Raw genomic sequence first — 15190 nt, 5'->3', positions numbered from 1 at the left:
ACAAGTAGCATGGGGAGTGAGGAACTGTAAGGAAAGCAGGTTGCAGAGAGAGAATGAGTTTCAAGAGAGTTGCTATTAATTAATTTATTAAACACCCCCCCCCCCAAATTCTTTAGTAAACTATTGAGATTCAAAAACTTTAGGTCATCTGTTACACCTTTTATGTTTTTTGATTAGTTAATGTGCTGTCAGGGCTGGGAACTCAGTGCTAGCTTTGTCACAAAGAATGAAATATCAACTAAATGAGCATATGTTTTGTTATTTTTTTAGAATTTAAACTGCGATGGTTACATTCTGGGTAACCATTATTTCTTAATTTGTAGATATTTATAATTCAAAAATAATAGGAAGACCTACAGCTGAAGAAAATGTGGGGGTTTTTGGAGACCTTTGCTTCCCTCGAGCATACACACACCACCCCCAAGGAGAGGGGAAAACCTTGTCCCTTCCAGACTATCCTATGATATTTGTCATAGAAATGTGATGAGTCTGAGAACTTGGTGGCACTGTCAAAGGCACACTATTTGATTTGTACTATGAAGACCTGCTTTCCATCATGCTCTGACGCTGTCCAGCTCTTAGGTAATCAAATCAGATCCGTATATGAGAAGTCTCCAGGGAAAGTTAAAGGGATGCAGAAGAATTTCTTGGTAAATAAGTGACTAGCACCCCTCTCTGCAATGATATTGGGTACACTTTCTACTTTCAAAGGAGAAACTGTCTTTAAATAAGAGGATATATGTAACAAGGGTATGCATTTTACACTGCCAGTACTTTCTTAATTTACTGAAAATAGTTTTTAGTAAGAAATCTCTCATTCTTTCATTCAATTTTGCTTTAATTCAGAAGCCATAGATCCTGATGTCATAATAATTATAGCAGAAGTGACTGAAATAATGCATAATAACTGCAGTTTTAAAAGCCTGTGCATAACTCACTGTCTGTGGAGTGTAGAGTCATAAGCAGAGCTGTTACTGTGTTTAACTCATTTAATTTGCATGTTAGCTCATTAGAAAAAAAAAAATACACCTTCAACACTTCAGTTATGTGTAAAGTGGTATCTGGATCCTGGCTATTTTAACTAATGAGCTGACACTGAAAGGTTTGTGCTGTGGAAATGGTTGATACAGTTTTGACCTTGAACAGATGACATCCCTCCAACAACTCCTTGTACAATTTGAGACTTAGCATGGGCAAAGGACCATTCCCAGAAGGTAATCACCTGCAACCTTCCTTTTGTGTAGACTACGTGAGTTTTAGTTTTATGGATGTGAACAGAACTTCTTATTTGGCCCCAGACCAGTGAATAAACTCTAATTACTGGAATAGGTGTGGCCTCAGTGCCACAAAAGATCTGTCTTTTCAAGTTTTTGTGACCTCCGTGATGTTTGATATTCATGAATATCTACATGAATACCTACATTCATATACATATACATGAATATCTACATTCCATTTTTGTCAAAAGACTTCTTTATTTGCAACATGCTCACAAGTACATGAAACATATTTTACTCCCAAGGTACATGATAAAGGTGAACACCTTTATAAATAAATGCAGTTTTAGCATTAATTTCATTTTACAAGAATGTGCCAGCATATTATGACCTGCTTGTGTAGATGCACTTGCACTAAAAATATAAATCCATATTGTATGAAAGTGTGTCCTGCCACCCCGTTATGCTTTATATGTGGTGTAGTTGATGTCTGGCATTATTGATCCTGCTGATCATCTGTGCATTCCTAAGTGTGTGGTTTTGGATGGCAAGAAACTTCTGCCTATAATGCTTCTACAAAAATTAATCTTAGGGGTTAGGCATTACTCTGCACATGAAAACATGGAATATTATTCCTAATAGGTTATCCCCCATTATGCTTTTGTAGAATGTGCAGGTGCTCCCTGACACTGTTATGTACACTATGAAGAAGACTTCTGAAAATAAGACTTGGGTATTAAAGAGAATATTTTCCTAGTGGAAATTGCATTCTTGCTACTTGGTTTAAAATCTTCAGAATGTACTGTCTCAGCCATTAGAGATCCAGTTAGTTTAATATCCTCTTCTGTTGTGATTATGAGACATTCCAGGACAAGCTGAAATAAAACTCTGCAGGAGGACTTACAAAACAATCTATTCACAGAGATTTGCCAAGCAAGAATTTCTAAATAGTGAGATTACAGTTTGAAAAGAGAGCATTTGAAACTGAATAAAGAAAGACCCTTCAAATTAAAATAAGTTCTTGGGAGAAAGAAAATCTAGTGATGTATTCCTAAAGTCTTTGTAATTTTGTAATGTGTTAGAAAAATGCATTAACAGCAGTTTCATTTGTGCTACATCATGTAATTAAATTAATTAATACAGTAAAGGCAAGCTAAACATTCTGAATATTAATACATAGACAATCATGTACTACTTTTTCTCTTTCAAGAAATTTGGAAGTATCCGGGCAGATTTAATTGAACAAATGAGATTCAAACAAAGACTGAAAGTCATCCAAACCCTCGAAGATACTACAAAGCGCAACGTGGTCAGTACTGAAATAATGTTCTTTGCAAATAATAAGTTCAGTCAGTTTCTGAAGTTTAACTTAGCTTTTCAGTGAGACATGGATTTCAAATCTGTAACTGTTAATGTTGTGTTTCAAAGGTACGAACTATTGTGACAGAGACTTCTTTTACTATTGATGAACTGGAGGAATTATATGCGCTTTTCAAGGTAAAGCTAAGTGAAGATAAGATTATGTGGCTCCAGGAAGTGTAAATTTTCATTTTTGATGTGGGACTTTCTTTTCTAAGCACCAGGTCAAGTCTGTCAGTTATTATTGGGTATCTTGATATAACTTGAATTAGCTTCTGTATTATTGATATACCAAAAAACCCTAAACTCAAGCAGATTTTAAAACATCAGGAAATGTTTAATTCACTAGTTGATTTGTCCATGGAAAAAAATATATACTAATAAAAAAATAAAATCAAAAATTGGATAGAGGCTTTTGATCAGTCATCAGAAAATAAACATTTGTTTCTCTCTACCTGACCCAAGTTTTGGAATTTATCACAATTATTCTGTTATCTCAGACAGTTAATACTTTTGTATCGCAATTGCTGATTTTTGCCTTTGTTAATGCTTTAATGCTTTACATGGGAATTTAATGCCACAAAGTGATGTACAACCAACTTCGTATTGGTTGTACAGCAGTGCCATTAGATCCACAAATTCAAAGGTGAGCATGTAAATGTGTTAGCTTCACCTTCATGCACAATTTGTTAAAAGAAATTACCTTCTTTCTCTGCTTTTTATAACAAGAGATTTTTTTTTTTAATACGATGAGGAATTTATTTCCTTTTAATTTCCCATCTGTAATGACAAGTACAGGTTATCCAAATCCTGCAGTGCCTTCTTTCAGTCTTCCATGAAATCAGTGAGACCAAGTCAGACAGTCCTCCCTCGTTGATTGCTGTGCAGAGCTGGGATCTTTTTTTCTAAGCTTCTGAATTGTTTTTAATTAGATTCTGCCAAAATCAGCTCCAGAACCTCCACTGACTTGAGACTGAAAGAATAGTACATTATTCAGAATTTCTGAGAAACTATAAAAAATATTTCAAATAAACAGCTATTTTCATAAGATTAAAGATTAAATAAAGATTTCATGAGTCTTCTGACTTGGCTGCATGATGAGGGCGCAGAGGGTGACTAAGCACAACAAGCCTGTGAAGTCACAGCTCTGGCCAAAACAGTTATTTCATGTTTCATTTGCCTGGGAGGCAGAAAAAGTTTTGCTTTATCTTTTTTTTTTTTTTTTCATTTAATAGAGGGATGTTTTTTTATGCTGGTTAGACAAGAAACCTCTTCCAGAAGTGGAAGGGCTGGATATATGGAAATGCATTTGTTATCTTGCATTGTTTTAAGAATGTATGTTGAAGAGTTGTTTGGATTTTTTTTTATCATGGAGAGTGATGAATTATTTATAGAAATACTGACAATCTCATGGTGTTTACCTTCTGTTCAGGCAGAACACCTGACAAGCTGCTACTGGGGAGGAAACAGCAATGCCACAGAGCGACACGACCCCAGCCTGCCTTACCTGGAGCAGTACCGCATTGACTTTGACCAGTTCAAAGGCATGTTCACCCTCCTCTTCCCCTGGGCATGTGGAACTCACTCAGATATATTGGCTGCCCGCTTGTTCAGGCTGCTGGATGAAAATGGAGATCTGCTCATCAATTTCCGTGAATTCGTCTCTGGACTGAGTAAGGAGAACCCACAGCATTTTCAAACTAACATGACAAACCAGTTTGTTTCTGTTCAGCTCATTTTATCATGCCTGTTACAGTGGTTCCCTCTGGGGTTTAGGCTGGTCTTAGTAGGTGAATCTACATTAGTCAGTGGTGTATCACACTGGGAAAAGGACAACACATGAACAGATCAGTTAGGATCTGAGGACTTCACTGACTGCTAACTCTCAGCACAAAAATTAACTGCAGCGTGGGTGCTTAATAGTCTATTTCCCCTAGGCATAGTTAGAGTGTGAGCTGTTGCTTCTTAAATCAGTAACCAAGACTGCAGAAAGCAGTTTGGAAGGACCCCGAAAAGGAGAAAGTGGAGGTACAGGTCAGAGAGGGAGGCTGAATGTTTTTAGTCTTGAAGAAGCAAGACTTCAGAACATGAAAGCTGACATCATGAGCCCCAGGATTAACATAAGGAAGCAAAGATGAGGCAGGAGCCGGCCATTCCTTTTTTAAATATAGCAGGAGCTGTTTGCTGTAAGTGACCAACATCTCACCGTCTACCATTTATCATTTCATGGCAACCTGGAATTTCCCCCAGCTCTATATTTTGATCCTTTTTGAGAGTGAAAAGGTTTCCCAGTCTGGCTTCCAGCAACTCTTTGTAACAGTATGTATAAGCATTAGGGCTCCAAATGCAGCCTTGCATTAAAACCTCTGCACAGAAGTAGTAGCACCTGTTCTCTTACAAGTGCAAAATAGCTGTGACAGTAAAACTGGCTGCACACCTCCCCTTCACCCCCCCAAAAAAATCCTAATGTTTCCCATGATGCAGTGATTTATATCTGAGGTACTGTTTGCCAGGTAACACTTAATGGCCTTGAGGACCCAGGAATTAACTACTCTTCTGGTATACTGGATGCTGTTAGTAACAGTCAGGCAGCTATTGACTGAGACAGTATGTTTTGGAACCAATAGTGAGTAATAAGAACAAGTGCCAGATTTGAGCACTGTGAACAGAAATGAATGTAAAATGCACAAATGTGGCTATAAGCCAAAATTACTGAATTCAAATCTTTAACAGGCAAAACAATCAAAAATGCTCATTCTGAAAACTCATATTTTTCAGAAACTAAACCCAATGTGGTGTAATTTGAAAACCTGATTTTTTTCCCCCTAAAAAGTAAATCAACCCTGCTGACCCCTTTTTTTCTTCAGAAGCACGAGTGGTAGGAAAGACAGTACAGTCAACAAAAGAGCAATGGACCTGTTTGAGCATATTTCACCATGCCCCAGGACTTTTAATAATTCCTTTTCTTTTTCATTGTCCCTACAACAAATAGCTCAAGAACCTCCTACTTCAGGTGCCTCTGGGGCCTCAGCTGAGCAAAGATGGAATAACCTGGTGTATTCTTTATGTTTACTCTGTGCCCTGTTACAATAATATAGTCCAAATATAGGAGTGGTGTGCCCAGTGAGTTGTGCTGCTCAGAAGAGGTTTTCAGACTTGGCTAGGAGCTCTTTGGGTTATCCACTCTTGACAAAGCTCCCCTGCACTCTTGTAGCACACTGGATTATAGCGTGACAGTTGTTGACTGCACATCCAAGTAAGCTACAGAGATCTCTGCATTGATTCAAAGTGGCCTCCTGTCTCCCATCATGTTTTTGCAGTGCTCTTTTCTCAGAGCACAAAGCTCTCCCACTTCTCCAGTGGCTGCTGCTGACTGCAGTACTTTTCACACCCTCCTGTCAAAGTCAGCACCATGAAAGCTGTGTCTTGCAAGGAGTACCTGAGTGTATTTTTTATTTTTGCAAACAGTTTTTTTTCAACTACAGAATGCAGGAGGATATTCAAAAAGCAAAGTGGTAACCTCACCACTTCTTCAAGCCTTTCATGGGCAGGATCACCTCCCTTGACCTATTGGCAATGCTTTTCCTAATTTTAAGCAAAAAGGAAAAGGGACGCATTAGGAAGAAAGAAAATTGTACATCAGGAAGCACACACAAATTTATCTCAAATAGTAGCTATGGGATATTTTTCAGTTCTCTTCATATCTGGGGACAGAGAGAGGAACAAGCCTATATGTGTCACACTGTGCCCTGAATCAAAAAAATTTGCAGTTCCCTGTTGAAGGAGGATGCAGAAGTGTAGCCCATTCTGTCCTTTGATTATTTCATGTTGCCTTTACCAGAAGAGAATGCATTTTCTGGATGGTGTGATACACCAGGCAGGAACATAATGAGGTTTTGTGCTTAAAAAGGACCATGTTGAAAGCATAATGGCTAATGTAGATGTTCTCAAATTTTTGGCCCAACATCCGTATTTGTTGGAGTGTTAAGCTTTACAACAGACTTGTCAGTATTTGCCACACCACACTCTGTAGTTTGCATAGCAGAGGTAAGATGGCACAGTCACCTATAAGGTAAAATAAATCTCTGCACAATCTGACTATTGAAAGTTAATTCATTTATTTATGAATGGCATGTCACAAATGAGATTTTTGAAAAAATCTGATTAGCTGTTATTTTGTTACTTTAAAATTAACTACTGTCCATTTAATTAATTGGAAGGAGGAGCTTCAATAGAGCTCTTGAATTTCATACAGCTAATTCTAGTGTAGTCCAGAAATAAATGGGGTTGGTGTGGAAAAATCAATAGAAAGTATTGCCTGAAATCAGTTTAGCCCATGGCTAAGCTATGATAAATCCTGTTTACTTGAATTTCTCTTTTTCTTTTTTTCTTGCAAATATATTACTGCTCTGAGGCGTGATGTTGTTATTGGATTTTCAGTTCAAAAAGTCTTCACAAAAGAGGTCTTGTTAAGTTCCAGCTGGAGGCTTTTCTGCATGATAATGCCATAACCATAGACCCAAGATTGAAGTACGAAATTCAGGGTAGATTTGTCTGTGTTCTCATACTGTTTTTACTATATGATCTTAGGAGTCAAGTGACTGCCTTAAGATCTTGAGCTGTAAAGGGGTACAATACTTCCCAGAGTGAATGTTGCAGCTTCTAAACCAAAATATTGCAGCAGTAACAAATAAAATGGCACAGAATGCTGACAAGTAATGCACTACTGCATGTAATGTTGTTTAGGTGCAGCATGCCACGGAGATCTTACAGAGAAGCTGAAGCTGCTGTATAAAATGCATGTTTTGCCTGGTAAGTAAATGATATTAAAATAGCTCTTGTTTTGATGAGAACAGAAATTTGGAGCAGAGTTGTTTATGACTGGCTTTCCCAATTAAAAATTAATTTGCAGGAATTATTGTAGCTGTTTATGCAGCAGTAAAATATGGAAGCTTCTACTCTAACCAGAGATTTGGAAAGTCTGAAAGCATCCTCACAGCCCTCAATTGCTCCCTCCACAAACATATAAATGTCTCTTGCCTGTTAAGCTGGGGCTGGTGATATCCTCCAGGCATAAATCCAGTGTTCTTCAGCATATGTTACCAAAATGCACTCTATTTAAGGGTTTGAAAATAAAGCTAGTTTGAAATGTTCCCGCATGTCCTAGCTCCTCATTTCTGTCCCCAGGCTTTCTTCTTGGTTTCCCCTCTGGACTGACACAACTGCTTACAGAGGGAAGCTCCAGATTGTTTCATAGATGTGTTTTCCAGGGAACTGTACAAACCTGGACTCAGCTAAGTGAGAGAAGCAGTTAAGGGTGGAGAGGGGATGAAAATACCTCAGAACATTTCTGAAAATGCTATACTGGAACTGTGTTCTCTCTGGCTTGTCACACACATGCCATAAAGAACCTACTGCTGTCCTCACTGAATTTGCACTTTAAGAACATTGCTTGGGTAGTTTAATTCTTGTGCACATTTACATGCTGTGGTAAACATATCCAAGAACTTGGAGAGGACATTCACCTCTCATTGTATTCTTTGAACATTGCTGATTGCTCCCAGCTACAGCTTTGCTTGGAGGTAGGCCTAAGTGAGTCAGTAATTCAACTGGGAAAAATACTTTAAATACTTCTAAAAAATACTTAAAATTAAAAAGAAATTGAACTATTATAAAAATATTATTTTAAGAATGCAGCTTATCATATCTGGGGACTGGTAAGCTCATACCAAGTGATGACAGACTGCTTCCCTGTAGGAAAGCAATCACACTCTGCTTAGGACACACTGAGCTGCACAGAAGAAAGTAATGGAAGTAGGCATAGGAAGATGGGTAAGCCAGCTTCTGAAAGCAAACAGCTCCTTGTGAGACAGTATTGGATGCTGGGAAGGAGACAATTCAGGTCCAGTTGTTCATCTCCTGTGAGTTAAAAAGAGATGATCCCTAGCCCATCACACCCTCATACTTTACTTCTAGAAACTGACTAAACACATTCTAAATGTATTAATGGAAATATCTTTCAGTTTTTAATTAAAGGATGGAATTTTTAATGAAAGAATCTTCCTGTGTTGCTTAGATCCATCCCCTGAGCAAGAAGAACCAGACTCTGCTTTTGAAGCTACTCAATACTTTTTTGAGGACATCACACCAGACTGTACACATGGTAGGCATCTTTTGTCTTGGGCATGACCAGATGAGGCATTTCAATCAACATGTCTTTTTAGATAGTTACTTTTTAATTGGATTAAACTTGGTTAGCAAGGTATTCCCTGTAAAAAGAAGTATGAAGCATTTGTATATGTGTTGATATCTGTAGAGGTACAGGCATGTGTACACTAAGAGTCCCCCTGAATTCTGCATTGCAGGAGTACTTGCAGAATAATGCTATAAGTGTGTTATAGCAGAAGTAATTTTGTGAAGAATAAGAATAAATAGATTCACTTTCAAGATATATTTGGATCAGAACTTATAACATTCTGAAAAACGTAGAGCAAAAGATATGTCAAAATGTAGTTTGGCAGTTTGAAGTCATATGTGCCCTAATGAGAGCCAGCATCTCATCACTGCTGCTTTAAATGGCTTTCTCTTTCTTGTGATACTTGATGTGAAGTTTCTTTCTGATTCAAGAAAAATGTAATCCATCCTTCATGTTATAAGTGGGATGAAAGTTGTTTGAAAATACAGGTAAGAGTTAATAGTCTAGAAATGGCAATTTCAAATCCTGAGAGGCAAAAGAAGATGCACTAGTATAATCACCAAACATATATCATGCTAGGGGATGTGTTGTGTTAGCACAGGTTAATCATTGCACTACATGGACAAAACCTAAGTTTGTCCCAACCTCACTAGTGATATTATAAATTAAATGGAATTTATCGGCAGGTTTAAGAATAAGCAAAAATCATCATTTATTCCTGTAATTTTTACTCTGGTTTTTTTTGCAGCGTTTTTAAATATTTGTAAACATTTGGTTATTTTACACTGTACACGTGAAAACAATGTCTGATTCTAAATCCCACACTGATATCTCTCTCTCCCCCTGCCCCTCCACTTCCTAGTTGTTGGCCTAGACAGCAGAAACAAACATGGAGTAGATGATGGGTTTGTTACAGTGAGTCTGAAAACAGATAAAGGTATGCTTGGTGTCTCCGTGTGAATTACATCTTTCATTTATTGTAAAGATGCTCCTTTTGAAAATGGGGAATAAAGGTAATAATTTAAGGTTTCTTCACGGACTTTTTCCTCCATCTCTGGATAATTTTTTGGCAATAGGCAAGAAGAGCTCACAAGAGAGTCGAAGTTATATGAGAATGTGGAGCCAAGAGAATAAATCCAAAGCAAAAAACACAAAGGACTTGCCCAAGCTGAACCAGGTACTTCTGCTGACACTTACTTTTCATTAAATTTAAACTTTTCTTCACATATCTATAGATATTCAATGTATTAACATTGAACAAAGGTTTTATTTTGAGTAGATACTCTTTTACCAGAGTAGCAGTCAGCAGAAATTTATTGTTTACAAAATACTTTAACTGGCATTCGGCTCCCAAAACATCCTGAAAATGAGATACACACATATAGGAATGGTAAAACATATTGTTTTGATCTCTAGACAAAGGATGTGACACTGCATATCACCAGCCAGCTCCTAATGTCTAATAAGCATAACCTGAAAGTAGTATTTTATGTTTCGTAATTTGTACTGCTAGTCTCAATGCCCTTAGATCCACAGCTGCTAAGGAGGAGGAGACCCACTGGGATAGTTGTTTCCTCCAGAGCATGTAGGGAAGGTTTATTTCCTCTAGAACAGTGATTCTTACTTAAGGTAGTCCTGAGCAAATCTTCCTATATAATTAATCAGTTTTGAATTGCAAAGACTTGTATCCAACTCCTGTCAGCTAAGGAGTGCTGCAGGCCTTAATTTTTCATTACTTCTCATCAGTTTTAGCAAACCCTTAGTTATACTTAGCATCGTTCCTACAAGAAAATCCACCAAAATGAATGCAGTGTCTACTGCTCACCCTCTGTTGCCCTCCTGTGGCTGCAGAGAATTGTATTTGTGGTATGTTCTACAAAACATCCAATAATTTAATCTAAATACCTTTGAGACACACAGCATATCTGACTGCCTAGTCATAGAAAATGCTTCCTAGACCACTCCTAGGTTGTTGCAAATTTCACTTTAGTCACATAAACTCTTGTGTCCTGCCTCAATCCCAGACTTTGAAAACTGATTTGGAAGATGTCAGCATGATTTTTTCCTGCTCTTGTTAATGTTCCTTCCCCCCGTGTTTAGGGACAGTTCATTGAGCTGTGCAAGACAATGTACAACATGTTCAGTGAAGACCCCAACGAGCAGGACCTGTACCATGCTACAGCTGCTGTAACGAGCTTGCTCCTGGAGATTGGGGAGGTTGGGAAGCTCTTCAGCGTGCAGCCCCCCAGTGACACAGACAGCAGCAACAACTACAGCAAAGCCATTCAGAGTGAGCTGTTCCAGAAGAAAGAGCACCATCAGTACCCCCTGGCACAAGACAAGGCGTTCCAGAACAGCCTTCTGGCCAGTGAGGAGGAGGCCACTGGCACTGACAGTGCCCTGGGAATGCAGATGGAAGATATTAAGCTGGAAGACTCTTCTCCCAGGGACAATGGAGTCTGTTCTTCCATGCTCATTTCCGATGACGACACGAAAGACGACAGTTCCATGTCCTCCTACTCAGTGCTGAGCGCAGGCTCCCATGAGGAGGAGAAGCTGCACTGCGAGGACATTGGGGAAGACACAGTTCTAGTGCGAAGCAACCACACCCCTGCCCTCCACAGGAGCACAAGCATTGACAGGGACTGGGCCATCACCTTTGAACAATTTTTAGCCTCCCTTTTGACTGAGCCGGCACTGGTCAGATACTTTGACAAGCCTGTGTCCATGATGGCTAGGATTACTAATGCTAAAAACATCAGGATGAGGGGTAAACCAATAACCTCAACCAGTGACTATGAAATCTCTACTATGTCGGGATAAAAGGCAATCGGGTTTTTTATTTAATTTTTTCTTTTTATTCTCTATTTATTAGTACCTGGCAGAGGCCCTGGTATTTTCAAAACATAGTTGTTTTCACTAATGTGAAAATGTTGGGGTGCAAACATAACTATCTTCAAGTATAATCACTCTTTCTGTGGGAAATGTTACACATGCAAATTTTATTCAAAATACAGAAAAAAAATTACGCTTGTCAGTGAAGTGTGTGTATTATTAATATTGCTGTCAGTGTATAATGGTAAAGATTAGTTCTTAATTTCTAAATGTAAACTTAATGCCAATATTGATGTGCATTTTAAAAATAGACATACATAGAGATCTGATGCTTGGGGGAAATAAAGTAACAAAATAGGAAGAACCTAAAATTTAAAGGGACACTGTCACCTTGAAAAGGGCCTCAGGTAAAAATAAGTTCCAGGCAACATCCTTGAAGCATAATTTTATTTCATATTTTTTTTTCCAAAGAGGCTTTGAACATATGATTTGATTTTACTTTTATGAATATATGAAAGACCACTTTAGTGACGCCTGCCTGGCTCCTGACTTCCTCTGCCTGAGACTGGTATGCTCAAGTGAAAGTGAGAAGTGCTTCCCAACCTAGCTGCCACATTAGCAAATGTGGATACATGTGATGGTTTCTGCCCATTTGCCTTTCCCTGAGTTCAGCAGAGAGAAAGCCCTTTCCCAGCTGCAGCCATCAAAGGAAGATCTCCAGCATGACCCTGCCCAGGGCTGTGTTCTTAACCAGTGGACTTGGAAGCTTTGCTGGTGTTCTCGAAAGACAGTGTGTGCAGGTCCCAGAACAGATTGGTAGAGTCTCTTTTCAAAATTTGAAGTCTGTTTTTAAAAGCTTAGGAAAAAAAAAAGTATATATATATATGTCTACTTCTAAGGCTGGATCTACAGCAAATATAGCTTAGTTCTCAAAACTAACCTTTACCACCAACCTATTATATGCTTGTTAGATTAAAAAAAAATAAAAGCCTGTATTGCATAAGTCCTTATTTACTGCAGTGTAAAGCAGCAGTAATGAAAAAAAATCTGCAAGATAATGTAACTGAATGTTTAAATCATACTGAGAACACTGTCACTTTATATGAAATGAATAGTATCCTGTATTGACTAACTGAATAATATGTTAAAATGGAAACTGGAGCACCTGCACTTTGAATCCTTGCTTTTTTTATACAGATATTTAGGATTTTTTTAAAAATTTTGTTGGCTGTTTTTTAATTCATATTTGTTCATTTCAGGACCATGCCTACATGCCTAATCTTTATTTGCTGTTTTGAGAATATTTTCTGTAGAATACCATTGATTTTTTTATACTCCTGTATAATACTGCATCCATGTAACTCGCAGATTTTTTTAGCACAAGCTATGTTTAATTCTTTTGTTTTAAAAGAATGCTTTTAAACTGTCAGATGAAGTGGTTTTTAACCACAAATAGGTAATGTGAACAAATAAAGTACACTCTGCACAGATTTGATTTTTAACTATTAAAGTCATGCTAGAGGGAAAATGAGGTGGTTGTGCTTTATTACACAGACAAATGTTAGTATGTCTACTGGTAATGGTATGAAAATGCACTGTAGTCTTTCTGCTGTGACTGGATGAGTTTACATATGTATCAAATAATTATATTAATTTGAAGTCATAATCACCATTTTGAATACTATTGCTTTGTTTTAATTTAAGATACCAAGGACAGAGTGGGGTGCTTTATTATAATGTCTGGTAGCTGAATAAGCTGTCATGGAAGTCTTCAGCTTCCTTAAGTGGGCTACTGACCTTTTTAAGTTTGCAGATCCCTAAAATATTTCTCCTTTAGGTGTCTGTTACGTTAAAGTGAATTTAAGCCTATCAGCAAGCTTATACACACCCCTAGAGACACACAGGACACACAGCTCCAAAACATTTCTCTTTGAGGGGCTTGTCAGCTTTGTTCCCACCCCACCCACATGGCTGGGGATGCAATGGCTGACAAGAATTACCTTGCTGTTCGGGCACCTGTAACAAGAAGAGTAATCCACAAGTGGATCTCTGGTGTTACATGAGCCCATCTGCAAGGCCAATTTTTTTTGTTTTGGTCTAGTAGCCTTCCTTACCTTCCTGATCACATCAGCAAAGCTCTCAAGTGTGAGCCAGGTCCTCTTTAAGAGTGGCATTGCTATAGGTAGCAGCCAGGTGAGCTGATCTTTCCCAGGTTTGTTTGGATGAGGCTGCTCACTTGATCAGGACCACCTACCTGGCAGTTGCCTATTTGATGACAAGATCTGCTGTGCCCTTTCCTTTAGTAGCTGTGTGGGAGCTGGTGAACAGAAAGGTACACAAGAATTCAACTGACCAGCATACAATGGTGTGAAACTTTTGGGAAAATGTAAGTATTTTTAAAGGCTTACTGTATTGTGCAGGTGTTCTACACATAAAGTGAGTATGGCTTCAGAAGTACCTATGTCTTGTGCTTTTTGTGCTTAGATTCAGTTTCTTTATTCTGTGAATTGTAGCGTTTGTTTGAGGGCTGCTATTTTAGAGCTTTTTTTATAGGTTATGTTATCTAGAACTTTCACTACAAAAAAAGAAAAAACTGAAGGATATTTCTGTATGGCTTTTTTTTCCAGTCTGTCTTTCAGCTTAATCAGAAGCTGTTAACACCTGGAAATTCTGTGGCACTTACATCCTTCATTGTAGCATCTTACAATGAATTTAGGTGTTACAGCTGAGGGTTGAGACTTGCAAATGTTTGTGTTATACAAGTTATGTTACACAGATAAGGAACTCACTCTGTGATGTATTAAACCTGGAAAAATGACATCAAAACTGTTGTAAAGAGAAAAACACTTCATGAGTTCTTACATAATAATGGTGGAGCTTCTGTTACAGTAGAAATCAGGTGTTGTGTCATAAATTCAATGGTGAAGAATGGTGTGGGATATATGGTGTGGCAGGTAAGGAGCTGTGGGAGAGAACAGGAGCAGCCTGAAAGTAGTTGGTCAGGCAAAGAGATGGTGCTTTTGCTTGGAAGGCTGTGCAGCCAGGTCTGGTACTGAGCATGGTAATGAGCCAGATATACTGAGCATGGTATAATTCCATGAGATCTGGAATATCCCTTTGGTCAGCTGGGGTCACCTGTCCAACCTGGGTCTCCTTCCACTCTCCCAGGCACCCCCAGCTTCCTCCAGTGTGGCAGCATGTAAACCAGAAAAGGTCTTTGCTCTGTGTAAGCCCTGCTCAGCAGTAACAAAAACATCTCTGTATTATCAACCCTGTGTAGAGCACAAATCCAAAACACAGTCCCAATACCAGCCCCTGGGAAGAAAATTAAATCTACCCCAGCCAAAACTGCCACAATTTAAAATGCTGATTTATTCAATAGTAAAGCCAGAAATTGGCCTGGTAGCAAATAATAACAAACAAAAATGTGGCAGTGAACATTACACTGGAAAATGGTTAATAATAGAAAGTTGCAACATGTATTGATAGCAACAGCATCACTGTACAAGAATGGTTTAGAGCTGGGAATGCAAGCTGTGAAATAACAGCTTAGTCAGTCTTAACAGCAGTGCAAGTTCCTGAT

The 15190-nt window shown here is 38.3% G+C and overlaps 1 protein-coding gene across 4 annotated transcripts in view; it reads left to right on the top strand.

Annotated features, from left to right (window-relative positions):
- Positions 1 to 14117, top strand: part of TBC1D9 (TBC1 domain family member 9) — a 49651-nt gene extending 35534 nt beyond the window's left edge. Inside the window, exons 14-21 of one of the 4 annotated variants that reach the window (XM_058838435.1) lie at positions 2428 to 2526; positions 2646 to 2714; positions 4009 to 4249; positions 7323 to 7388; positions 8653 to 8739; positions 9635 to 9709; positions 9849 to 9949; positions 10873 to 14116. In XM_058838435.1, coding sequence (XP_058694418.1) covers positions 2428 to 2526; positions 2646 to 2714; positions 4009 to 4249; positions 7323 to 7388; positions 8653 to 8739; positions 9635 to 9709; positions 9849 to 9949; positions 10873 to 11595 — 1461 coding nt within the window. In that variant the 3' untranslated portion in view covers positions 11596 to 14116. Of the gene's footprint in view, positions 1 to 2427; positions 2527 to 2645; positions 2715 to 4008; positions 4250 to 7322; positions 7389 to 8652; positions 8740 to 9634; positions 9710 to 9848; positions 9950 to 10872 lie in introns of all 4 variants that reach the window. The other 3 variants (XM_058838436.1, XM_058838437.1, XM_058838438.1) reach the window with 3 other exon arrangements.
- Positions 14118 to 15190: the final 1073 nt, after the last annotated feature.

The sequence above is a fragment of the Poecile atricapillus genome, chromosome 4, assembly GCF_030490865.1.
Source record: "Poecile atricapillus isolate bPoeAtr1 chromosome 4, bPoeAtr1.hap1, whole genome shotgun sequence".
NCBI classification, from domain to species: domain Eukaryota; kingdom Metazoa; phylum Chordata; class Aves; order Passeriformes; family Paridae; genus Poecile; species Poecile atricapillus.
The sequence above is the reverse complement of the archived record's forward strand: the minus strand, read 5'-3'. Positions and strand labels throughout refer to the sequence as shown.